General features: G+C 49.9%; 1 protein-coding gene across 12 annotated transcripts in view; it reads right to left on the bottom strand.

The window, feature by feature from the left end:
* SVIL (supervillin) overlaps positions 1-26,823 on the bottom strand; it is a 218,663-nt gene that overhangs the window by 27,484 nt on the left and 164,356 nt on the right. For 11 of the 12 annotated variants that reach the window (XM_075997686.1, XM_075997690.1, XM_075997689.1 and 8 more), the window contains 7 exons: positions 25,019-25,148; positions 12,311-12,458; positions 7,810-7,899; positions 7,635-7,721; positions 5,710-5,884; positions 2,410-2,582; positions 812-967 (listed from right to left, as the gene is read on the bottom strand). In XM_075997686.1, coding sequence (XP_075853801.1) covers positions 812-967; positions 2,410-2,582; positions 5,710-5,884; positions 7,635-7,721; positions 7,810-7,899; positions 12,311-12,458; positions 25,019-25,148 — 959 coding nt within the window. The remainder of the gene's footprint in view (positions 1-811; positions 968-2,409; positions 2,583-5,709; positions 5,885-7,634; positions 7,722-7,809; positions 7,900-12,310; positions 12,459-25,018; positions 25,149-26,823) is intronic. The other variant, XM_075997692.1, reaches the window with a different exon arrangement.

Below are 26,823 nucleotides of genomic sequence, written 5' to 3' on the forward strand. Positions count from 1 at the left end.
ACTGCGCCCAGCGACACCTGCCAGCCGGGCCTTGCAGAGGTGCGCCCTGCACGCAGGGCCTCCCCTTCCAGAGCTTCCTCTGCAGCCACAGCGTGGTGCGGTCGGATCGACCCGGAGAGGAGCACAGCCTCATGCTGGCCTCAGCACCTTCTCCTAACCGGTTTGTTGGTTTCGGGCTGTCCCGAACTACACTGACAGCGTATTCTCTGGGTTAGAACGTGGAACAGAGATTGGTACTTGGGCTTGTCACTCATCTTTTTACATATGCCAGAAAGGACGATGACGACGCAGGAACATGCCAAAGACCCTCAGGAGGCATGGCATGGTTCACCCACCGTCTTTCTGAGGAGTCGTCTCTAGGGGTGGCCGGGAAGCAGTACCTGGCTGTCCCCGAAGCCTCCCTCACTACAGGTAGGAAGCGCCTCTGGTGGAAACCAGGGTCAGCTCATTCCTCTGCCTTCCGTGATTCCTTCCCCAAGAAGGTGCCCCTCTCCTTCCGGCCTGCACGACTTTTGCTTATCTCCACGTGGAGGACCGGGTAGAGAGCCGAGAGCCACTGTGATGGCCTCAGGCACTCCTGGTAACTGCCTGGGGGCAGGACGCAGCTGCCGTGAGCCCGGCACCTTACCAACCTCTCGAGGCCCCGTGGGCGAGCGTTTCCCGCCTCGTGGGCGGTGGGGAGCTGGGGAGAGGAGGCAGCGTGGCGCAGCACACAGGAGGCCCCAGAGTGTGCGTTCCCTCCCCGAGCAAGGGATGAAAGGAGCAGTCGGGACTTTGGTCGCCGTGGAATTTCTCCAGGCTGCTGGGGTACCTTTAATCTGCAGCAGCATCAGCTTCTTGTAGGGCACCGCGCTGTTGTTCGAGTTCTGCTCCGTTAGGGCGACGCTCCGCAGGCTGACGCTGCTGAAGTTTTCTTTGCTGGCTAAACCTGCCAGAGTGACTTCCGAGAAGGTGGAATTGGAGGACACTGGGCAGGTTGAATAAGGAAACACAACAGGGGGAGGCAGGAGGTTCAGTTGAAAGGGCAGTGTTTACGACCAGAAAGTTTGTGCAGCTCCAGGCTTAACCACCGTGTTAAAAATGAGACACAGGACTGAAAGAATAAAATGCTTCTTGACAGGTGTCACACCTCGCCATGCCGAGGGGCAAGAATTGAGTGGACTGAGTGACGATGTGGACCAGCTACTTTAGTATAACACCAGGTCATTTGCTGCAATTCCACGGAAAGCTGTTATAAACACTAACGACTTTTAGACATTGGACTGTGTTCCCAGGGATGGCTAGTAGATGTCTTTCACCGAAAGCCTTTTATATGTAGAAAGGGAGACACTTTGTCAGGGACGATTCGTTCTAATCTTTTTCTAGAGGCACAGTGATCAGCTAGGTGACATCTTGAGGTCCTGGCTCCCAGACCGCAGCGGCATCACCAGGCGCTGGGCTGCCAGGGCGCGCCGCCAAGCCGCGCCCCACACGCCCAAGGCTGGAGGCAGAGGAATAGTATGTGAAACCTGTGCCGACCGGCCTTTATTCTCCAACTTATTGTTCTAAAAACTGTAGATGCTGGAGAGACATTCAGACAGTTATTTCACTGGGATTAGGCTTGAAGAAAGATAACACTACCTGACAATTCCTATGGCATGATGATTTTGAAATATATTTTCTTAGTGTACTAGTTTTAATCAAAAGACTCAACCACATCATCTAAATACTATCTTTCTAAGAAAAACGTTAGGAAACAGGTTTATGAGTGCTATAGAAAAGTGAAAATTATGGCAAGAATATTCAAAATATCAAGATTTACACATGCTATCACCTCTGCCAAGAGTGCTGCTGTTTCAGAACTCAGGAACCCCACATTATTGGGCAGATAAAAGCAGTGTGGCTCAGCCTGAAGCGGGAGCAAGTGCCCAGAACCGCTTTCTCAGAACTCCCAATGAGCCCCTCCACCCAACCGACATCCCACCAAGGAGCTGAGGGTCCTACTGAGAACAGTTTGAAAAGAACTGGTTTACGCATTGATAATATAAACATTTAGGATTAGAAAAAGCAGTGATCCGGGCCATTTTTCCATGGAAGATAAAATGCTTTACTCTTGAATAAAATTAAGTGGAGAATTATTGTGTTTGGGCCCTACACAGCTGAAAGTGGGCGGAATTACGGTGTCCACAAACATTCTTCTCCAACCTCTTGCAAGGAAGCTCAACAAAACAGGATAATTCGAATTAACCAATGACCAGATGATGCACCTGTGGAGAGGCGTTAGCTTCTAGACAGGTGTGCATGTGCATGTGCAACCTCATTCGTTTTTATTTCATGAGTGTTTTCTGCAAGGCAGGAAAACAAGACATGACTGAAATGACCGAGCAGCCAGCCCCCGAGCATGGCAGCGGTGGTGGCCCCGACACTCACTCTTCTCCACTTTCATGCGCTTTGACTCCACGAGGGCCACGTTCAGCCTCTGCTCCGTGTACTCCTGCAGGAGATCTTCTCTCGCTGCCAGCATCTTCAGGGGGTTTCTCGAAGCCTGCACCCGGCGCTTGGGCCGCACCGCGCGCCTGTGCTCTGCCACGGAGGACGCCAGCCTGCGGGAAGCAGAGGCGTCCGTCTGCGACAGCAGCCGCACCGGCCGTGTGGTTCTGGACCCCACAGTTTCACTTCCTGATTTCGTCATAGACCTTACAGCTCCCCCTCGGCCGCTCCCCAGACGTGGAGTCGCAGCACCGTAGCCGGGAGGAGGACTCAAGCCCACAGAATTCAAAGCCAGCCCCCAGACGCCCCGCACACTGGAGCCCCGCGGCCCTCTCCCCGCCACCGGCCTGCTCCGGCGCCCCGCGGAGCCAGACACCCTCGCCCGCCTCGCTGCTCTGCCCGTCCGCGGCCTGCCCCAGCCACCGTCCCTGCTCCCGACTGGCTTCCTCCCAGCAGCAGCTCCTCCGTCCCCTCCTCATCCTCCACGTTGGCCGCCACGCAGCCCACTGTCCGTCTCTGAAAAGTAACCACGATGTGGAAGAACCCATTGAAATAAACTCAGCCCACAACCCCTGGGACCGCCCGACGCTCTCACAGCCCTCGGGGTGGGGACCCAGGCTGCCAGAGGGGACACCCGTCACGCCATCTCCCAGGGGTGCTCTGTCACCTTAACTTCCGGCTGCACAGGTCTCTGTGCCTGAAGGGCCTCTTTCTGTCATCACGTCACACGTGTGTAAGCATGCAGATACACGCTTAGATCATTGTATGTAACAATTCAAACAATGACATCGGGCCGGGAGAAGTTTGAGAAATGGCTTGAATAACTATGTATGCAAATACCCCAAATGTTATTTCAAGGTGGACAATGGCAAAGGGCTCATTTTCTTCAAGGCAGGGAGCTGAAACAAGCTGAAACATGCAGAAAATGCGCCGGGAGCGGCTCTGGAACGCGCCCACGCGAGACGGCGCCCGACGGCCCGTGGGAAGAGCGGCCCGTGCGGCGGCCGTGGGGCTGGCCGGCCCAGAGGACGCCCCGCTTCTGGCGACAGCATCGGGTTTTCCTTTCCAGAAACCCCTCACTCTCCGCCCCCGCCACGGCTCCGGAGGGGTCAGAAGCCCAGTTCTGGCCGGTCCGTGCCTTCCGTCCGCTGGCCACAGCGGCCGGCCGGGGGTGGACATGGCTCCGGCTGGCGCCGGGGAACCGCCCGGGCGTCTGCTGGCAGGCGGGAGGGAGACACCACCCAGCCGGCGCGCAGCGGGGCGCGGGCGAGTGAGGGCCACCCACGGGCAACAGCCAGGATGCCGCAGTGCTCCAGGAGCCCCAGCCCCGAGGTCCCGCCTGTGCTTCTCCGCAGGCAGGCCCGTGAGTCTCTCTGCGCCTTTCTTTTGCTGACACCACTTTGACTTGGGGTTTTCCTGGCACTGGCAACTGAAGGAACCCTAGTACCGTGATTCACTTTGTTAGGTGGTTTAGCCGAGTTCTCACATGAAGAGAGACCCTTGGCCTGGGCACCACTGAGAGGGCCCTCAGGTCTGTTGCTTTTATGCATGGTTGTGAGCTGAGTGACACTCTCCCTGGGGTCACCGTCAGCTGCGAGCTGAGTGACGCTCTCCCTGGGGTCACAGTCAGCTGCGAGCTGAGTGACGCTCTCCCTGGGGTCACAGTCAGCTGCGAGCTGAGTGACGCTCTCCCTGGGGTCACCGTCAGCTGAGAGCTGAGTGACGCTCTCCCTGGGGTCACCGTCAGCTGAGAGCTGAGTGACGCTCTCCCTGGGGTCACCGTCAGCTGAGAGCTGAGTGACGCTCTCCCTGGTGTCACAGTCAGCTGCGAGCTGAGTGACGCTCTCCCTGGGGTCACAGTCAGCTGCGAGCTGAGTGACGCTCTCCCTGGGGTCACCGTCAGCTGCGAGCTGAGTGACGCTCTCCCTGGGGTCACCGTCAGCTGAGAGCTGAGTGACGCTCTCCCTGGTGTCACAGTCAGCTGCGAGCTGAGTGACACTCTCCCTGGGGTCACCGTCAGCTGCGAGCTGAGTGACACTCTCCCTGGGGTCACCGTCAGCTGCGAGCTGAGTGACGCTCTCCCTGGTGTCACAGTCAGCTGAGAGCTGAGTGACGCTCTCCCTGGGGTCACCGTCAGCTGCGAGCTGAGTGACGCTCTCCCTGGGGTCACCGTCAGCTGCGAGCTGAGTGACGCTCTCCCTGGTGTCACAGTCAGCTGCGAGCTGAGTGACGCTCTCCCTGGGGTCACAGTCAGCTGCGAGCTGAGTGACGCTCTCCCTGGGGTCACAGTCAGCTGAGAGCTGAGTGACGCTCTCCCTGGGGTCACAGTCAGCTGAGAGCTGAGTGACGCTCTCCCTGGTGTCACAGTCAGCTGAGAGCTGAGTGACGCTCTCCCTGGGGTCACCGTCAGCTGCGAGCTGAGTGACGCTCTCCCTGGGGTCACCGTCAGCTGCGAGCTGAGTGACGCTCTCCCTGGGGTCACCGTCAGCTGAGAGCTGAGTGACGCTCTCCCTGGGGTCACCGTCAGCTGCGAGCTGAGTGACGCTCTCCCTGGGGTCACCGTCAGCTGCGAGCTGAGTGACGCTCTCCCTGGGGTCACAGTCAGCTGCGAGCTGAGTGACACTCTCCCTGGGGTCACCGTCAGCTGCGAGCTGAGTGACGCTCTCCCTGGGGTCACCGTCAGCTGAGAGCTGAGTGACACTCTCCCTGGGGTCACCGTCAGCTGCGAGCTGAGTGACGCTCTCCCTGGGGTCACCGTCAGCTGCGAGCTGAGTGACACTCTCCCTGGTGTCACAGTCAGCTGCGAGCTGAGTGACACTCTCCCTGGGGTCACCGTCAGCTGTGCTCATTTGAGCACACATCATCCCAACATTTTTCAAAACCCTGAGTAACAATTCACGATGTCAGATGAACGACACCTCCGACTACACGGAGGTAGAAACCTCCGCTAAGTGACGTTACTCTAAAATATTGCGAAACAATGTTCAAGTTACTTGAAAAATCCAGCGAGGCCATCTTTATGGGGCAGGACAAACAGCCGTGGCGCCTGCGGTCTGCCTGAAGCGCCTCCGGTCGGGCCGCGCCAGCCGCCCGCGCCGCCGCGCACCTGGCGCCTGGGCGGCGCAGGCTGGGACGGGGCTCCGCCGCAGAAGGTGACACGGGGACCCTGTGAAGCACCACGTGGGGGCCACGAAGGAGGCCGCTCCCAGGGGAAGACAGACGGAGACCAGAGAAACTCACCTGGGTGCATCGGGATCAAAAATCACATCGAAGTCCTCGTGGAGCTCCGCTGGGCTCCGTGGCACGCTGCGGCCCACGCTGCGGTAGAATCTGGCGAAGGTCTCGTCGTCCGGCTTCATCACCTCCTTGACAGACTTGCCGGTGACAGTGAGCACCGTCTCCTGCAGCCCACCCGCTGCCGGCACACAAGCAGCGGGTAAGGGCTTTAGGAAGCCGTGACTCCAAGTGTGCCTCCCGGCATTTAAGAATGACTTCCTCCCCTAATTCAGCAACAGGGAGGGCACGATCGTGACATGCAAGGCCCTGCGGCTGTCTCCTGAGCCCTTGCCTGACTTGTAGGCAAGGACGGCCCACTGAGCAAGCCCTGCCCAGGGACGCGGAGGGGAGGCAGGCTGACTGCTGCTCACAAGTCCACCGAACAGTTCTGGGTCCGTTTCCACTGGGGGCAGGGCCAGCCTCAGCCTCATTCTACATCAGCGTTGGCAAACTTCTTCCAAAAAGGGCTGGCAGTAAATATTTTAGGCTTTGCATGGGGTGGGGCAGGGAGGTGCATGCGGCCTGTGCTGCAGCTACTCAATTCTGCTGTCGAGGTGCAAAAGCAGCTACTGGAAATAGGGTCATAAATGGGCATGGATGTGTGCCAATAAAGCTTTATTTACAAAAACAGGTGGACAGCTGGATTTGGCTATGGCTATTGTTACATGTATGAAATAATTTTTTTGATTGTTCAATCCCTTGTCTAGCCAGCTCAGTTATTATATTACACTTTAGTATTTCTGTTTTATAGTGGTTGTTTGTGCTGTTTTCGCCTTTTCAGGGTCGCTGTCAGAGTAAGGACTCCCAGGGCATAGAATTTGATAAGTTTTAAGTACTGGACCTTTTTGTCAAGAGACAAAAGGCTATTTCTGCACATTATTCTTTTATTTTGTATACTTTGCTGACATTATATTAAAATATTTATTCCAACATTTATCAGAATTTTCTTTTAGAAATCATTTCTGATTATAAAAAATAATATCACCTTTTACCTTTTCTTTTTTTTTTTTTTTTTTTGAGACAATCTCACTCTGTTGCCCAGGCTAGAGTGCCGTGGCATCAGCCTGGCTCACTGCAACCTCAAACTCTTGGGCTCAAGTGATCCTCCTGCTTCACCCTCCCGAATAGCTGGGACTATAGGCAATGTGCCACCACACCTGGCTAATTTTTTGTTTCTATTTTTAAGTGCCTGGCTATTTTTTTCTATTTTTAGTAGAGATAGGTTCTCGCTCTTGCTCAGGTTGGTCTCGAACTCCTGAGCTCAAGCGATCCACCACTCCCAGCCCAGCTTTTACCTTATTAGAAATTGATACCTACAACTTAAGGTTCATCAGGCCAGCCTGAGATCACGTTGATTTTGTGTATGTGTTGTAATTTGCTTTTGGTGTTACAAGTGAAATCACTGAGTTCACAATTCTGACTGGAGGACGTCCCAAGGGTTTTAAATTCAGGAACAAGTAAGTGTGTCATTGGAGTCCCTGACTGAGTACATCATCAAGTGAATCAGGGCTTGATAATCCACATAGTGATGACCAAAGCCTCCTTTTTTGACAGGCAATGACAAAGATAATGATTACAGTATGAACTGGTAAAGCCATAATGAAAGAAGACAATTTAGCTGAGGACAAAAAGCAGTCAGAGTTGGGGTTTAGAGCAGGGGTCCTCAAACTTTTAAACAGGGGGCCAGTTCACTGTCCCTCAGACTGTTGGAGGGCCGGACTATAGGTGAATAAAAACTATGAACAATTTCCTATGCACACTGCACATATCTTATTTTGAAGTAAAAAAACAAACGGGCAAAAACACCTGCATGTGGCCCATGGGCTGTGGTTTGAGGACGCCTGATTTAGAGGTTTTGAGAGCGAAGCCTTCTGACTTCTGGGGTGTACCTTTGTTGTTGAGCCTTCTTAGGAAGGTTTCCAGCCTGTCCAGCTTCAGGTCCGACTCTAGCTGCATGTCTGGTCTGGCTTCGATATCTGGGCAGACAGACACCAGCAGTGAGGACACATCACTGGGGTCCTGGGGCCAGAAACTCCTCGGCGCGCCGGAGCCACGGCGACTTACCTTCCAGGGGTTTGGAAACCGGTGTCGTCCCCCTCGTCTTGCTGCAAATGGGAGATGCCACCGGGGTCATGGCAGTGGGTGACGCCAACCCTGCAGGACAAGCAAAGGACCTGTTGGATTTCTCGGGATCACGTCCGGAAACCTCCAGGACCTGGGAGACCTCCGTGTGTTCCAGTGCAGACTGCACAGCACGTAAGGATCTAGCCATGTGCGTGCACGCGCACACGCACGTGCACACACACGCAGACGCGCACACACGCAGACGAGCACACGTCCACATGCGCGCATCTGGCGCTCCGTGGGACGCCTGCAAAGGTAGACAGGATGTTATCATTTCCACGGACCGAGAGAGCTCCAAGCCGACGTTCCAGACGAACACCGAGGATGTGGAAAAGGAGTCCACGCCGTGTAAACTGGAGCGGATGGAGGCGCGAGCTCCCCCTTCGGGGAAGGCAAGGCGGCTGAGGGGAGGCCTGTCTGCACCGGCCGCAGCGCGGTCCAGAAGGAGCCGCGTCGCACCAGCCGGCGACTGGCCCCAGCACCGGTGTCCCCCCAGGCCGAGCTGGGGGTGGCGCGGGGCCTTGGCATCGCACAGATGATGCCCCGCGGCTGCCGGTCCCTCGCGGGACGGCCGGGCGCGGGAGGGCCTCGCCCGTCGCAGGCACGGCTGGAAACCGGCGCTGTGCTCTCTTGTGTGCGATGTTTATCTAGAAGCAGGGTGGGGATCTTTAAAAGGGCAAATGGCAAGGGACGTATGAAACGGAAAGAAAGGAAGTCCAGCAGAGAGAAGGTATCTGGTTGGGACAGGAAAACTCAATTAAGAGAAAGGCAAGTATTTTATCCTAACCCAAGTAAAGGGGTAGGAAAGGGACATGATCAGCGTATTTTACAAAACCTGAAAGATGTGAATATCCTTTGTGTTCATCTGTGATAAATGTGAGCTCAGGTGACAGTGCAGTTCACACGTCTGGAAGGACAGCATCTGGAGGACACGCACACCACCGTCCCTCACAAGGAAAATGAATGCACCCATGAATGACTCTGCTCCTTCCTCCTGAGAGTCGGAGAGGTAACTATTACGGCATAAAAAATTTAAGGAAAAATGCCCATAGTGGTTTAAAACCTAAGTTTTAGGTACTATTCTAGAAGCACTTCTCATCATGTACATATATTTGATTGATGATGTCAATACACATTTCACAATTTGTTTCAATTGCCAGACCTCGAAAGGGTTTACATGAGTGAGAAAGTGCACTGTCCTGGAAGATGACAAAGAAAGCAGGATTGGAATTGCAGTGGCAGCACACTGTCACCACGATGGTGCTTCAGAAGCTTCGGCAGACCTGTGAGCACAGAGGTCGTTAACTCTGAAGCTAATAAAACAAGACAGACTCAGAAGGCTGGTTTCCAAAGTAACCAGTGAAACACGTCCCTCTTCTATGGGACACTGGGCAAACCCTGCTGTGATGGCCCCCTCTGCTGACCCTTCAGGCAGGGAAACTACAAATAAAAGAAAAACAGCTCGCGGAGGGGGCACATTTCTTTTCTAGCCAGAGAGCTAGAGACAGGACTCTTCTGTAATGGTGCAGGGCAACAGAGAGTTAAATTACAAAACGTTAAAACAAAGCCCTCCCCTATATCTCTTTTCAATGAATTCTAGACGCAACAACCAGTCACCTACTTTCTTTGGGAACATTTTTCCCTCTTTCTTATTCAAAGGTGCACTTAGAATACTCTTCTTCCAGGAGAACCCTAGAGTGCCATGGAAACCTTGTGGGGTGCTAATTATTCCACAGAATCCAGGGGGAGAAGCGGTGTTTCTGGAGTGAGAGCTTGGACATCAGGGGGACATGGGGGCCAGTGTGCCTCCTGGTGCCCTGGGTGTGGCAAACCCCAGGTGCCCCATGGCCTGCTGGGACGGGAAGTGCGGCTGCCTGGAGGGGCTATTTTATTCTGTAGCCCATGTGGGTGGGATCCATGACACTGCACGTCCAAAAGGGTTAATGACCCACGAGAAGTATGTAACCCAGTAGGGGTAACAAATAATTAGAAATATAGGATACAGTTTCTTCATTAGATTGAAAGTACAAGAAAATTATTTCCTGACAAGCAGCATAGCATGTTAAATAAAAAATCCCAATTTATATGGGAAAATGTGAAAGCAAACTCATCCACTGAGGAATGGAAACTACTCCTTCTCTAATCCTATATAAGAGCACTTACTTTCTCTGCTATCAATGCGGACAAGAGGAGAGGTATTTGGCAGTAAGAGTCCCCTTACAAACACACCACAATTTTTAAGATCAGAGAAGGAAAAAGAAACCAAAGCAAAAAATCGTCAGGTATTGAGAAATATGATTGAGGAATTAATGAAATGTGGCTCATAAGACCATCATTTTATTGTATAACCCAATATTGCTATATTAAAGACAGAAACAGGACTTGGCAGAGTTTTCCCTGAAGGAATGTGTGTACTCAATGGTTCACTTATTAGAGGCTGCTGTCATGGGAGAGCTCTCAAATCTCTGGTAGGGATGTTTTCCAGGAAGGCTTCCCGGTATCTCAAAATCTGTGAGCTTCCCTGTGTCTAAAAGACAAGGCAAGGCGAACAGGGCCCACAGGATGGGAGCCAGAGAGGACAAGTGCACTTTGCCCAGAGATGCGCCCTGGTGTTTATAAACAACCTGTTTATTAGAGATGGGCTTCCTGCTCTCTCCTGTCTGTCTACCTTAAAGTCCACCATAACTAATCAAAGAAATGTAGAGTCACTATACCTCTTTTGTTATACCTTTGTTAATTGACAACTCCCTCATAGAACTTTTAGCCCCTGAAAGACTTTGTACCTGTTTGTTCACCTAGATATATTAGAAGCCCCTTGAGAGGACTTTTGACCCCAACCCACTACCTGTATCCCCTAGCAACTGCATTCCCTGATATGCAAATATGTTACCCTGACAACTGGTAATTGATGTCTGTGATTATAAAAACCTGTATGAATCTAACCATATCGCCGGCGTTTATGGAGATATGCCAGTCCCCTAAGTACCCCGCTATATTATATCTGATCTTTTTATATATATAAAACTATAAACTATACCTTAGTCTCTGTGTATTCTTTTATTTCTCTCTGTTGCCTATCAATTTCCGTATCCTCTGTGGCGACCGCTCTCTTAGGGACTTGGCTCCGTGGGGAGAAGTAGCTGATCGTGGGCCTGCCTCAAATACTACTCTCCCGCAGACAGGAGAAAAATCCATGCTAGAAGATGGAAAACTGAAGCTCTGATTCAAGTTCCCATCTTAAGTTCTTTTTAGCCAATCTGGGCCTGAGGCACACATTTGTTAGCACAGGACGTGGACCTTGCTAAAGTAGTTTAAACGTGACCATACGGTTCTGTGATCTGATGATGAAAACAGTCAAATGCTACCTCATTGTGTGAGGGTAGATTATCTTCTGTTATCCTTTGAAAATTCCAAGGTGAGGAGAGAACAGATTTGTTAGAAAGGATCCTTCCACTAAGATCTGAGTGGGTCACAATTCCTTCTGCAAACGTTTATTTTGTGCCTGCGATGAGTTAGGCACCATTCCTAAGAACCAGGATCCCTGACGGTTTTGATAAAAAGGAAAGCTAAACCTATAAAGTTGATGACAATATGTTAAAACTAAGTGAATGTGAAAACTTTTACTACTAAGTTAGGAAATATGTTTTTAAATAATAGCTTAGAAAATGAAGGTATATGCATATTGGTGACAGAGGAACCCCAAATTCTAACCATTTCCTACAGAATATGAAATAAAAGCCCCGAATAATCCCATGGAGCCTCAAAGCTCTTTGAGACTTCACTAACCATGTGACCTGTCAGTCAATTTCATAGCTCTTTGAACGCAGTCTTCAAATCAGTCGGTCCCAAGACTTGAGCTACAGGGAAGGAACTTCAGCAGGGAAATCCCATTTCCCTGGAATTGGACACATCTTTTAACATCTATTAAAACATATCTGGAAACTGGCCTCTGTAAGCCAGAGAAATCCGGTTCAATGGAAAGGGACCTAGGAATGAACCTAAAAGGGAGAGGAGGTAAACGTCCTTATTGAGAAAGGCTCATTTGGGGGAAGGTGTTGTTAGGCTATGAGAAAATACCAATAGAAATAATTTAAAAGAAATTATGGGAAAAGACCAAGATTTGGTAGCAGATTTGCAATTGCTTTCGAAACCTACCATTGCACTCTATTTCCAAATAGGTCAGTTTCGAAATAGGGACAAAGTGACTTATGTGTCTCACGTGGAAGATGGCACTATTTATGAAGAAAAGACATGCAGTAGGAATAGCTCACAAAACCTACCCACAAAACGTTTCCACACTGTAAGTTAAAAAAGTTAAGAAGATCGTGGCTTCTTTTTCTTAAATTAAGCTGTCACATGCCACCATCACCTTCACGGGTAGGCGTGCTCGCCAGGGTGCACACGCACACACATGGGCACACCCGCACACACACACTCTGACCTTTCTTCACCATCCTGCCAGCCACGGAAAACTGGGTGGAGTCGTTGGCGGCGCCCCGGCCTTTGGTTTTCCACGCTTCCTCTCTCACAGCGATCAGATGCTTCCTCTCCTCAATGGTCATCTGGCTCTCGCGACTTTCTGTGACCTGCTGTTTATGAGACACACAAAACAGAAAACAGGAGGAAGAAATGGTAGGCGTGTGGATCGTGGCCTACAGCACTCATCTGCGAAGAAAGCACGCAAACAAGGAGGAGCCATACGTTGTCCAAAGATGCCCCAAAATGTGCTATTTGAAATGGGTTTGGCTTCCTTCTTTCCAGGCCATCAACAACACCGAAACTTCAGGTGCGCTCTCTGTGCCCTCACCTGTGTGCTGGGACACGGGCCGCCAGACGATGCCTTGGAGACACAACCATTAAGGCAGATGTCTCCGTGCCCTGCACGCCACATGGTTTGAAAGTAGCTTGGTCCTACCCAACTAGTTACACTCAGTGAACTGGGAGACTTTTATTCACATATGCTCATAAAGAACGTGATCAATCCAGAAACCCTTTTCCACAGAAGCCCATGAGGACACAGTCAGCAGCAAAGCGGCAGCCTGAGGGGGGTGTCCTGCAAGGCTGTCACACTTTTCCCTGCAGCAGTGACGGACGTCACCCTCAGCATGAGCTTCGCTGCAGACGTGACCTATGTGTCCAATGACATTAAAAACGCTTTCACAGGTTTCTAACTGGGGTTCTGGAGATGCTGGCCTCTGCAGTTTCCAAGCCATTTAGCGAGGTTCCTTTGGCCTGGGGCTGGGCTAAGGGCTTTCAGGCACAGAAAGCACATGGGGAGAAGCTAGGGGGGGCTCAGGGACTAGGAGAGGAGGAAGAGTGCAGGGCCTGGGACAACAGGAGGGCTGGGGGAGGGAGGAGGTGGAGGACTGGCTCAGGGCTGGGGGAGGGAGGAGGTGGAGGACTGGCTCAGGGCTGGGGGGAGGGAGGAGGTGGAGGACTGGCTCAGGGCTGGAGGGAGGGAGGAGGTGGAGGACTGGCTCAGGGCTGGGGGGAGGGAGGAGGTGGAGGACTGGCTCAGGGCTGGGGGAGGGAGGAGGTGGAGGACTGGCTCCGGGCTGGAGGGAGGGAGGAGGTGGAGGACTGGCTCAGGGCTGGGGGGAGGGAGGAGGTGGAGGACTGGCTCAGGGCTGGGGGAGGGAGGAGGTGGAGGACTGGCTCAGGGCTGGGGGGAGGGAGGAGGTGGAGGACTGGCTCAGGGCTGGGGGGAGGGAGGAGATGGAGGACTGGCTCAGGGCTGGGGGGAGGGAGGAGGTGGAGGACTGGCTCAGGGCTGGGGGAGGGAGGAGGTGGAGGACTGGCTCAGGGCTGGAGGGAGGGAGGAGGTGGAGGACTGGCTCAGGGCTGGGGGGAGGGAGGAGGTGGAGGACTGGCTCAGGGCTGGGGGGAGGGAGGAGGTGGAGGACTGGCTCAGGGCTGGAGGGAGGGAGGAGGTGGAGGACTGGCTCAGGGCTGGGGGGAGGGAGGAGATGGAGGACTGGCTCAGGGCTGGAGGGAGGGAGGAGGTGGAGGACTGGCTCAGGGCTGGGGGAGGGAGGAGGTGGAGGACTGGCTCAGGGCTGGGGGGAGGGAGGAGGTGGAGGACTGCCTCAGGGCTGGGGGAGGGAGGAGGTGGAGGACTGGCTCAGGGCTGGGGGGAGGGAGGAGATGGAGGACTGGCTCAGGGCTGGGGGGAGGGAGGAGGTGGAGGACTGGCTCAGGGCTGGGGGGGAGGAGGTGGAGGACTGGCTCAGGGCTGGGGGAGGGAGGAGGTGGAGGACTGGCTCAGGGCTGGGGGGAGGGAGGAGGTGGAGGACTGGCTCAGGGCTGGGGGGAGGGAGGAGGTGGAGGACTGGCTCAGGGCTGGAGGGAGGGAGGAGGTGGAGGACTGGCTCAGGGCTGGGCTGGAGGGAGGAGGTGGAGGACTGGCTCAGGGCTGGGGGGAGGGAGGAGGTGGAGGACTGGCTCAGGGCTGGGGGGAGGGAGGAGGTGGAGGACTGGCTTAGGGCTGGGGGAGGGAGGAGGTGGAGGACTGGCTCAGGGCTGGGGGGAGGGAGGAGGTGGAGGACTGGCTCAGGGCTGGGGAAGGGAGGAGATGGAGGACTGGCTCAGGGCTGGGGGAGGGAGGAGGTGGAGGACTGGCTCAGGGCTGGGGGAGGGAGGAGGTGGAGGACTGGCTCAGGGCTGGGGGGAGGGAGGAGGTGGAGGACTGGCTCAGGGCTGGGGGGAGGGAGGAGGTGGAGGACTGGCTCAGGGCTGGGGGGAGGGAGGAGGTGGAGGACTGGCTCAGGGCTGGGGGGAGGGAGGAGGTGGAGGACTGGCTCAGGGCTGGGGGGAGGGAGGAGGTGGAGGACTGGCTCAGGGCTGGGGGAGGGAGGAGGTGGAGGACTGGCTCAGGGCTGGGGGGGAGGAGGTGGAGGACTGGCTCAGGGCTGGGGGCAGGGAGGAGGTGGAGGACTGGCTCAGGGCTGCAGGCAGGAGTGAGAGGGGTGGGGGTGGGGGGTGGAATGCGGATTGACAGTAGGGAGTGACTCCATAGGACAGATTGTGCTCTCACCTCTCCTTGTACCCCAGCAGGGCTCAGGGCAGGGTGAGGGCTGGGGAGGGCACAGGTGCTGTGGGGCTGAGGAGGGAGGAGCGGAGGAGCTCCCAGAGGGCCTCCAGGAGGTGGGTGGAAGGGGCTGGCAGGGTCTCCAGCTGGCCTCCGCTTTCACCCCAGTGTCTCCCTAGACCAAGGAAGGAGGGATGCGATTCTGCCAGCTCCAACTGACATGCTCCAACTCCCTCTGTGGCTCCCCAGCCTCTCTTCCCTCACAGGGAGTTTTCCTCGAACGCACGGCAGGACTGGGTCAGCCCACGGGCAGATACACCGCTGTGGCATGGGGACTCTCTTCCTCCACAACCCAAAATCAGCTTCACTTAAAGGAAACAGGAAGGGTCTAAAGTTTTACATTTTATCAAAATAAAAAGTTACAAAAACTTTTTTAAAAACTCTTTTTTCTTAACGTTTTCAATCACGATTTGGCGTGATTCCCAGAATTCCGAATAACTTTCTGAATCACATTCCCTTGTAAAATAACCTAGGAGGTTGGCTCGCCAAAAAGACTTCATCAAAATTCAAGAAAGCAAATTTAAGTTTTCCTTGAAAATGAAGTTTCAGGAGTGAATTTTAACCAAACCAATGCAGAATTGGTTTAACATACTTCCAAGAGATGTACACAGTGCCCAGAAAGTTGGCTTCCCCAAGGTCCAGACAACACTCGTGAACCCACTCAGCCATCTCCAAAGTCCAGGGCGGGGCAGCAGGTGTGGCAGTGACCAGGAAGTAGTGTCCTGGGGTCAGCCATCTCCTTCCCCAGAGCACTCGCCTCCCCCAGAGCTGCTCTGTGCACAGGAGGCGCGACACCGGGGATGATATGAGCATTTCAGAATTTAAAACTATTCACTCGCCAGATCTAGGTCAACAAGGAATTCTTTTTTACTCCCTTCTAAATGATAATGTTACACATAAAAGTTTTTGTTTCTCTAGAAGTTTCTATTTAACTTTGCTACTTAGTGGGGTTGGCTTAGGGATCCCTAATTCTTGCTCTCTGGCTTTCCACGGCTCTAGCGGGGTGTAAAGAACACACAGTTTGTTTATTCTCCAAAGAATCTAATAAAATTCATCACAAGTCACTATTTTATTTTAGAGCTCAGAATGTAAAAACAAACAGATATCTTTGGCCATTTGCTTTTAGTATTAGCTTAACACTTTATTATTGTCTTGTTTTTCCTCTAAATTTTCCTTTCCTCATTTAGAGAAGACATAATGTGGATGGTAGTAAATATTGTGTCAGTTCCCGGGTTTAGCTGATAGATGTTTAGGATTGACTGGAATAGTGAGAGAGTTGGGGCATATCGGAACAGAGCTCTCGGCTATCCTACATTCTTCCAAATATAGATCCCGTGGGTGTGGTGGGGGAGGTGGAGAGAGAGGGTGGAGCAAGAAATAGTGTGGATTACAGAGTAGTGAAATAGTTGGGAAGAGAGGAGGGTCTTCTCTCTGGGACAGACAGACTTGGCAGGACAAAGCTTAAAACTACGCAAAGGATCAGTTTGCAAGAATGTGTCCAGGTCACGCCACGCTGCTGATACATACGCCTCTCTCTGTGCCCCAACTGAGAAATCACAGCAAGTCTTACTTAGTGTCTCTTATACAGGGATGTGATCCACCGAGAGAGAGTAGAACTCATGTGTATTATCAGGATTAGGGCAGATTTAAGGGTAAAATTCTTGTATAACTGGAAAGCCTTGTGGAAGGAAAATGTTGTCATCTGGCTTTTAAATATTTACCTTATTCACATCCAACTGAGCTATAAAGGAAGACATTATAAGAGCACATGCTTAGTAACAGAAATGAGGTCAAGTGATAAAGTAGTACTTCTGAGGTTTCAAATATGCTGGGATCATTTAGAATTCTATGCACGGTTAAAGAAATTTAGCTTTGTCCCTTCCTTAGGAGAGATTTCAGTCCATTGTCACTGCATGCAGCCTTGAGTGGCCTGAATAAAAGATGAGGACAAGCTCAGACCTCAAAGTGACTGTGATCCAGTCTTGTTACCACATACAGCTCCTAAGATGAAAGGACGGGAATAAAGTGAAATCTCATTCTGGCACAGCCCTGAGGCATTCAGGGAAGAAGAGAATAGTGTTGAAGCCTGATCCTGAGACAAACGGCTCATTGAGACAGAGCCCGTGTACTGTTTAAATGCTCCATTTTCTTCTCTGAGCCTTTGTATTATTGAACATCAAGACTCTGGCACTGCTGGAGGAAAGGAGTGAGCTGACTTGAGAATGCCGATGAGCTGTCGATGCACAACTGGGAGATACAACATTTATATGCAGCTGGCAAAATTGGGAAGGAGTAAAAATATAGAATTTTTTTTAAATTTTAATTTTGAAGTGATAAAACATACACTGACTTTGGCAAAAGTTATTTTTCTTTAAACTTAAAAGTATATGAAGACATATTCCATGTTCATGGATAGGAAGACTCAATGTTATTAAGATGTCAGTTCTTTCCAACTTGATCTATAAATTCAGTGTAATCTCAATCAAAATTCCAGGAAGATATTTTATAGATATTGACAAATTGATACCAAAGTTTATGTGGAGAGACAAAAGATCCAGAATAGCCTACACAATATTGAAGGGGAAGAACAAAGTTGGAGGAGTGACACTAGCCAACTTCCAGACCTACCATGAAGCTACAGTAGTCAAGTCAGTGTGGGACTAGTGCAAGAACAGAAAAACAGATCAATGGAACAGAATAGAGAGGCCAGAAATAGACCCACATAAATATAGTGGGTCTTTGATAAAGGAAGAAAGGCTATATAATGGGGAAAAGACAGTATGGTGTCAACAAATGGTGATGTACAGCACACAAAAAAAGAATCTAGACAAAATCTTACAACATTTGCAAAAATTAACTCAACATGGTTCACAAAGAGCTAAATGTAAAATGGAAAACTATAAAACTCCTAGAAGATAACATAGGATAGAACCTAGATAACCTTGGGTTTGGTGATTAGTTTTTAGGTATAACACCAAAGGCAAGATCTGTGAAAGAAATAATTGATCAGCTTAACTTCACTGAAATTAAAAACTTCTGCTCTGTGAAAGATACTGTCAAAAGAATGAGAAAACAAACCACAGATCAGGAGAAATTATTTAAGAAAGACATATCTCGTAAAGGACTGTTATCTAAAATATTCAAAGAACTCTTAGAGCTCAGTAATAAGAAAACAAATGACCAGATTAACAAATGGGCACAACATCTAGAAAGATACTTCACCAAGATACATAGATGGAAAATAAGTGTATGAAAATATGCTAAACGTTCTATTTGACAATTAGGATTTACAAATCCATTAGGGATTTGCAACTTAAAACAAAGAGATGCCACTGCATATGTATTAGAATGCAAAAATGCAAACACTGACCACGCTAAATGCTGGCAGGGATGTGGAGCAACAGGGACTCTCATTCACTATTGCTGGGTGTGCAAAATGGTACAGCCACTCTGGAAGACAGTTTGGACGTTTCTTACAAAACTAAACATGCTCTAACCATGTGATCGAGCACTCATACTTGTTGACACTCAAATGAGTTGAAAACTTAAGTCCAAAGACCTGCACGTGGATGTTTATAGCAGCTCTACTCATAACTGCCCAAACGAGGCGATCACGATATCCTTCAGGAAGTGAATGGATAAATAAACTATGGCACATCCAGACAGTGGAATATTATTTGGCACTAGATGGAAAGAAGCTATCAAGCTATGAAAAGGCCTAGAGGAACTTTAACTGCATATCTCTAAGCAAAAGACACCAATCTGAAAAGGCTACATCCTGTCTGATTCCAACTCCAGGGCACTCTGGAGAAGGTGAAACCATGGAGACAGCAGAGAGAGGCTGCGAGGCCAGGCGGCAGGGAGAGGGCGGCAGAGGGAGAGGGCCGCAGAGGGAGAGGGCGGCAGGGAGAGGGCAGAGGACTCTGGGGCTGTGAAGCTATTCTGTGTGATACTACAACGGTGGATACGAGCCTTACGTTTGTTAAAACTGAGAGACTGGACAGCACCAAGAGCGGACCTTGATGAAAACTACAGGTGTGGGCGATGTGTTGGTGCAGGTCCATCAGCTGCAGCAAATACCTGCCTGGCGGGCGTCGCTATCGGGGAGCCCGCGGGGGCAGGGCAGGGTTCACAGAGACTTCGTACTTTCTGCTCAATTTAGCTATGGACCTGAAACTGCTCTAAAAAATAAAATAAAATAAATATATAGCTGTCCCTTGGTAGCTTTGAGGGATTGGTTCCAGGACCCCACGCCCGCCCGCAGATGCTCAAGTCCCTGACACTCGGCAGTGACGTGGAACCTGCATGTGACCCACGGCTCCCGCAGACTTCGGTCCTCTCTTTGTTGCATGCTACCTGCACACTGTGAGCGCTGAGTAAATAGTTTTTACACTGCATTGCTTTTTTAAAATTTGTATTATTTCTGTGTTGTAGTGTTATTTTTTAATTGTTTTGGTTTTCTTTTTTTCAAATAAATTTAGGTCCCTAGTTGGTTGAATCCTCGGATACAGAACTGGCAGTTATGAAGGGCCATTTGTATATACTCAAAGACTTCAATAATATATCTTTTCCTTTAAAACTTAATATTAACTAATTTAAAACCAGCAGCAACTCGTTTCTCCCATCCGTGATGGGACAGCCTCTTTCTCGGGGTGGACACGGGCTGGCGTGTGTGGCCTGGGCTCTCAAACCAGCCCGTCGAAGGTCGAGGACAGGAACCGAGGACAGCGAGCGGAAGGGGCAGGGAGTTTCCACTCGGGGGGAGGTGAGCTGGGGACAGGAGGGTGCCAGACACCTCTCTGTCAGCTCTGCATGTGAAGCCCTGAGCCTCTCCCACGACCTGACAAAGGGACAGAGGCCCCACAGAGGGAGAAGGGGACCCGAGAGTCATAGAAAAGTGGATGCAGCCACTTGGCGAGAGGTTCTTGACATCACGAACATTCCAAGGGGAATGAAAAACACTGCTCACCTTTTCAGCTCTAAAATGATCACACCTCATTCACCCACAAGTCCCTCAGCCCGGCAGGGCTCCCTCTGGGGTGGGGTTCAGCTGCGGTGCAGTGAGGATGGGGGAGGGCAGGGGCCCGTGTGTCTCATTTTAATAGGGCCATTGGGACCGGCTCACGTCGGATGGCCTTTGCTGGAGAATAGACACTCTGGTGCGTTTCTCAGGCTCCTGGCTGGACTAGGATGTAAGCTTGGAGACTGAAACTTTCCTCTCAACAAGTTTCATGACTATGGGGTGAATGAACACCATCAGGTCTGCCTGCAAGTCTGGGCTGGGGACGCAGTGTGTGTGACTGACCCTACAGATATGAAGAACTGATAAATATGCGCACACACACACATGCACACACGCACACACACAGACACACACACACACACACTCTCTCTCTTCCCCTCTGCCTCCCAAGGAAACACAGCAAAGGAGTTACTTCCCCAAACGAAACAGAATTTCTTCCCTATGGCTCAGAAATTGCAGTGAGGCTTACTGGGCATTTCCTCACCTGATTAACAGATACAAAAGACAGGTGTTTATGGGCAGCAGGTATAACAGGAGAATAAGTAGAAGCATATACAGGTTCCTACAGAGCAAAGCAAGAGGATTAAAGGTGAGAAGAGGTTTATCTGAGCGGGACAGGGCAGGGTTAGGGGATGGAGGAGAGACAAAACCATGATTTTTCTAATAGAATGTTAATTGACTCATTGCAATTTCAGTTCTCTTTTCAAGAAAGTTTTTCCTTGAATGCTAATGCTAAAATAAATCCATGCAAGCACAGTAAATATTCCCGAGTCAGTTTTATGCAGTCATTAAATGAGTTATTATAATTCATATAAGGTAGTCGGTTACAGAGAGGGGAACCATGACTTCTTTGACAGTTTTAAATATTTTAACATAAAATATCATCTTCTTTAAAGCATTTTAATTACATGATTAAAAAATAATTTAAGGACACAGGATCAGCTCTCCATCCTGGACAAAGGCTGTACCTTGCGTATAAATAAGAAAACCCAAACCCAGCAGGGAGTGCGCACAACACAAGGGAGTCTCAGGCGGCGAGGCGCAGCTCTGGCTACAATCTAGAGGATGCTTGTGTTAGAGTCAGGCCTACCCAGAGCAGATTAGAAATGGCATTATCATCTGTAAAGCCTCCTTCTTCCTACAGGTTAAAACAAACAGGAAACATTGCAGAGTATTGGAAGAAAAGAGCCTCATTAGGGCATCGCAATGATTTTCAAGCATTTTGTGCCTGGGTTCCATTACATGCATGCACATGCTTGCACGCGGCGTGGCACACGCGGCGCGGCACACTCATCAAGCAACCTCCTCCCCTGCGCAACACGGCGACCCGTGATGAGGGGTCACCGTCAGCCTTTCTCTCCCTCCAACCTCACCGTTTACAGTGACTTCCTTCTCCTGACTTGCAATTTGGAATTTCCCCTTCAGAGAAAATTAGAACGCAAATGTGGCAGATTCACCTACCCTGAATTTTCTGGGGATGACATAGATCTTAGCTGGATTCACTGAGCTCATAACTTAAGAAGCACAGTAGGGTACCAAATCCCTGTCTGGAACTCAAATAGATGTGGGGTTTTCATGGGCAACTCTGTAAAGGATTTTCATTTCCTGGAAAAAGTCTGAGACACTGAATAATTACCTTCACAAAAAACTTGGGAGTTACCATGTATGTGCCCACGTAGAATAGGCCCAACCAGGTTTGGGATTAAAAGAATTATTCAGTGAGAATAAATACAGAACTGCAATTTAGTTGTAATGGAGTCTCTTAGACGAGACTCCTGCCAAGTCACTTCTTTGCCTTTGCTTCATTTCGTTTCTCCTCCCTCCCTCCCTCTGATGGAAGGAGTCGCTCTGGAGGAAACTGAGGCAGGCCATGCCAGTGCATGCCGCGCTGCAGCTGCACCCCGCCTGCAAAATGGCTCACCGTCTCCAGAGGTAATTGCATATGCTGCGAGAAGCAAAAATGTTCAAGTCGGGTTAGCACTGACCTAGACTAAACCAACAACGGAAGAAAGATAAGAAAGGTGGCGGGGGGCAGGGAGGAGACAGAGACAGAGATGGAGAGAGAAAGAGAGAGAGAGGGAAGAAAGGAGAGAAGAGAGAGAAAGCACCTAAACAATTTTGCGTAGGAAACGCCAGAGCCAGCTAGGTAAATAATTAGTGCTCTTAAGCCCCAAATCATCAATAAAATTGGAAAGTGGGTAGCTGCCCCTTAGTTTCCCATTTCCAGAGACGTGTCTTTTGGCACAAAAAGGAAACTCTAGCTTAGTTTCCCTCCAGCTATTCCTGGGCCGAAAGGCAATCGCACCATGCAGGACCCCAGGTGAAGTCTTCCTTTGGGGACCAACCTTTTGACAGAAACAAAACAATTATAGACTTTCAAGGCAACCTTTCACTCTCACAGGGCAGTGCTGGCTCCCATGCTGCATGGGTTTCGCGGGAGCCACAGAAGGGCCCACAGGAGCCTCCAGAGTCCCTGCCTCTTCTGCGTTTCCACAGGTTGCAACTCCTGGGACCAGGGTCACCACATACAAGGGGACTTAGGGACTGTGGAGCAGTGAACTGACCATAAAGCCAGCTTCTTTCCGCCCTTGCTGGTAAAGATGGAAAGCTCAGCACCCGCTGTCCCGGGCGCCTGCCTTCAGCAAGCCGCGCAGCCCTGCGCCACCAGCCCCCGCGGCCGCACGTGTCCGAGTGTCTTCCCTGCGGCCGCACGTGGACACTTGGCAAGCAGTGACGATTTGCCGAGCGCTCCTCAGCTGTCGGGGCTGCCCCGAGACAGACCGGGCTCGAGGCACCTCACCCACCGCACTGGGCACAGCGAAGGGGTCACAGTGCACAGCCAGCGCGGAAAGGAGCGAACCAAGGGGCTGTCAGAGGCCGACTGAAAACCACCTGACCTCAACAGAACTTGAGATTTCCCAATGTCATTACAAAGGCCCAAAATAGATCGGCTTATTTTAACTTCAAAGAGCTTATTGTCTCAGGCCAAAGTGAACTAGGCCGCTGCGGAGAGGCGGAGTCGCGCGCTCTCCAAGCTGCGGCGGCAGAGTCCAGGGAGTCCACCGCCCAGAGGCAGCACCTCACGCTCCAGCCCAAATCCTGCTTAGAGCCCCAGTGCTTCCGGTCACTGGGCTTTCTGCCTCAAGGGTACCTGCAGTAATCGGGCATCTCTTGCCTTCTAAAAATCTTAGCCTGCTGGGTGTGGTGGTTCATGCACTTTGGGAGGCTGAGGTAGGAGGATCCCTTGAGCCCAGGAGTTCAAGATCAGCCTGAGCAACATGGCAAGACCCCATCTCTACAAAAAATAAAAAAACTTAGCGGGCATGGTGTGTGCACTTATAGTCCCAGGAGTTACTTGGAAGGCTGAGACAGGAGGATCGCTTAAGCCCAGGAGTTGGAGGCTGCAGTGATCGCACCACTGCACTCCAGCCTGGGCGACAGAGCGAGACCCTGTCTTAACACCCTGTCTCAACAAACAAACAACAAACACACAAACACAAATCTTAGCCATGTGCTCAGGAAGTTCAGGTCTCATCCTCTACCCAAAGGCTTCCAGTTCTTACTGCCTCAGATCCTCCCTCACTCTCCTAAGCAGGCTGCGCACCCGTTTCACTATTTACAAGGACTATAGCTTCCTTTCTTTGTGCTCTTTGGCTTCATTTTAGTTTCCACCTGGCTCCAAGGGACTTCTAGCTCCCGAAGGGCCAGGGAGTCTTCGTAGCATCCAAAGAGTCCAGCAAGGCATCGAGTGCTGCGTGTGGCCCTGACATGTTAGTTGAAAGGTCACTGCTAATAAGGTGTGTGCTAAAGGCATGTCTGAACCAATGATTTCAGTATTCTTTGGATAAAATTTGTGGGCAATGCAGATAGATTATTTGAAGGACCCAGTTTTCTTTCACTTTGGGATCTCATTCTTGACATCTAAATTTCACATGGTGCATGAAAAAAGTATGCACCTGTGGATAGTTTTAAAATATCTAGTTATATCTGAGAACTTTACAAATAGCTAAGGATTAAATGTCTTCAATTATTATCTTTAACACCATGTGTGTCTCAAAAAGGAGAGTTCAAATTGCCATTGCAATGTAACCCATGAAGACACAGATGTATCACATAAAGCAGTGCAGTGAATCCTGACCATAGTTCTGTGTGCACATCTCACTTTTATTTAAGTTTCCTAATGCATAAAAAGTTACATTCATAATTTCTATCTTCCACAGAAGTTTGACTTATTTAGAACTAGAAGGGGTCCAGGTGATCATCCAATTGGAAGCAGTTCTTTCTTTTCTATTTGAAGACTTTTGATGCTAGAAATTGGTGTCATCAGTGTGTCATTTTTACCCCCAGCTAGAGTGTGTGCGTTTGCAAATTGTTAGGCCAATCAGCAGGTAAGTCACCATTAGTTTTCAAGATGTACACTACCTGGTCAAAACTACACCATTACATTTGTAATTTAACAACTCATCTGCGCATATGCATTTAACAACTTATCTCTGCATATGAAATGCTTGCTAGTGTAGACCACCATGCGTTACTTAACTTCATTTAAACTTATAACATAAACTGCTGTACATTCTCAATAAAAGGCACACTTACTCATTGTGAAACATGCTTAAAATTGTGAACTAAGTATTCATGGGCCACAGTTATGTCCTTATTTTGTATATTTACATTTATAAATCTCCAAGTAGGAAATTCAAGTCCATATTTCATATGCAAATTATAAACTGTTAGCAGTGGATTAAATGTTTTCATTATAAAGGCTTTAATAACATTCTAAAGCCAGGCTTCATTTAGGTTTTAAACTGAAGAAAAAGTGCACACTTTAAAATCGGGGCATTGCTTGTGTGCCAGGCTGGTCCCAGCTGGACACGCCTCAAGACCCGGCCCGGCCAATCGCAGTGGCCAGGCAGCGTGCAGCCCACGGCAAGACGCGCCGGTGTCGCCGAGCAGGAGCCAGCTAAGTCACACATGCTCATCTCCGGGGCACTTGCTAGCGTGAGGTTATGCCAGGGCCTTTCCCCGGCGGAGAACGTTACCTTCTTGGTGAGCGACTGCCCCGCTTCCTGGGCGAGTAGGCTGCTGGTGGTGGCCGCCTTGCCCCACTCCTGCTTCCTGTTGAGTCTGCTCCTCCAGTCTTCCTCTCCGCTCTTCTTCAGCAGCGCCAGTCTAGGAGGAGACACGCCGGCCAAAAGCAGGTCAGGACCAGCTCTAACTTGCAGCGGAACCATAATTAGGCACGTGGGACGTCTTTGGCCAATAAATGACCACAGGGACCTCATTTTAACTTCTGGAATTTCATTTATTCTGAAGACAACATGTGTGGAAAAATAATACAGTCCCTTCTCTAAGGTGGCCCCAAAGATTCTACAGCTGATTGAAACACAAAGCTGAAGTCTGAGTTGCCAGAAGAAAGAGGCACCACCTCTGTCTGCTGAACAGACAGCTTGTTTCCTGCGCCCTTGGGCTGGGAGCAAGGAAGTGACAAAGGTAACCATCCCCAGAGAACCATGTCTTCTAGCGACCCCTTCTGGTCACCCGGTGAAATAACACTAAAGGATAATGCTGTGTAGTAGTTATTTGCAGAAAATACTGAGGAAATGGGCTTAAAAACATAAAGCTACAAAGCATTTATAGTCTCTTAATATCAATCCCTTTCAATTAAGGGTAAAATTATATTCTTATGACTGTTTCTCTTCCTGTATTCTTAGCCCTGCTCTTTTCCTATAGATGAACTTTGTCTTTCCAATCCATCTTCTTAAGACAGAAACTATTTTGTACAAACCCATTTTTAAAAAAATCATTACTTCAACTTTCCTCAGGGGGCGGAAATATATATATATACACACACATACATATATATATATATATATATATATATATATATATATATATAAAGAATCTAATTAAGGAGATTGTTACCTAACCTACTTTAGTTCATCCACAGGGTGACTTGATACAAGGTTGCTTGGATATTGTGATGCATGAAAGGTTGTTTTTTATGAATATGAGGCTGTTTCAGCTAACTATATTATAATGAATGAGAAAGTCTCAGGCGTTTAAAGTTGGACAAACAAACATGGGAAAGATAAGGCAAAACAGGCAAAACAAGTGGTGATCATTAAATTCATTTGAGCTGATGCTCAAATAACTGAAAAATTAGGGAAAAAAGAGACTGGACCCCATGTGGTTTGTGTCAGATCTGACAGACCCAGCCAGGTCTTGCCAGTATCACTGATAATTCGTAATGTGTGTTTTTAAGCACCACGTTAGCTCTGGTCACAGTTTGGCCATGAACACCCTCTGAGTACCTTCGTACTCATTTGTCATATCAGGAACTGGACCAGATGGTAAGGGCTCTTCCTCTAAGTTTCCTTATTCCATTAAATATGTGACTGGAGATGGGATGAAATATACCATATGGTAAAAGTTTCGTTAAGCAAATAAGAAAATAAATTTTATAGTATTTAATCAAGAATCCATTTACATCTACAAATTTGTACATAATCATATGTCTATTCGTTCAGTCAAAAAATGGAAAGTAAGCCATGAATAAAAGGACTCGCCAAAGGAGGTGGGAGCTTGGAACTCTGGACCTAGCCCCTTTCCCAATCTCTTTCTTCCCCTCCCTTCCTTTCTATTCTTTCTGCTATTTGGCATAAGAAAAGATCTCAAGTGCTGGCCATCCCATTTGGCTCAAGGTCCTATTTTGCCTTAAATTCTATAATTCTACGATGTTGAACAGCACTCTGTATGTGGCAAGTATTGCGTATGCGATCGCAAAACCTAAATTCCTTTCAGTGCTTCACTCTGCAGCATTTCATGCTGTATAATGACTAAGAGC

Source organism: Microcebus murinus, chromosome 25, assembly GCF_040939455.1.
Source record: "Microcebus murinus isolate Inina chromosome 25, M.murinus_Inina_mat1.0, whole genome shotgun sequence".
Lineage (NCBI taxonomy): Eukaryota > Metazoa > Chordata > Mammalia > Primates > Cheirogaleidae > Microcebus > Microcebus murinus.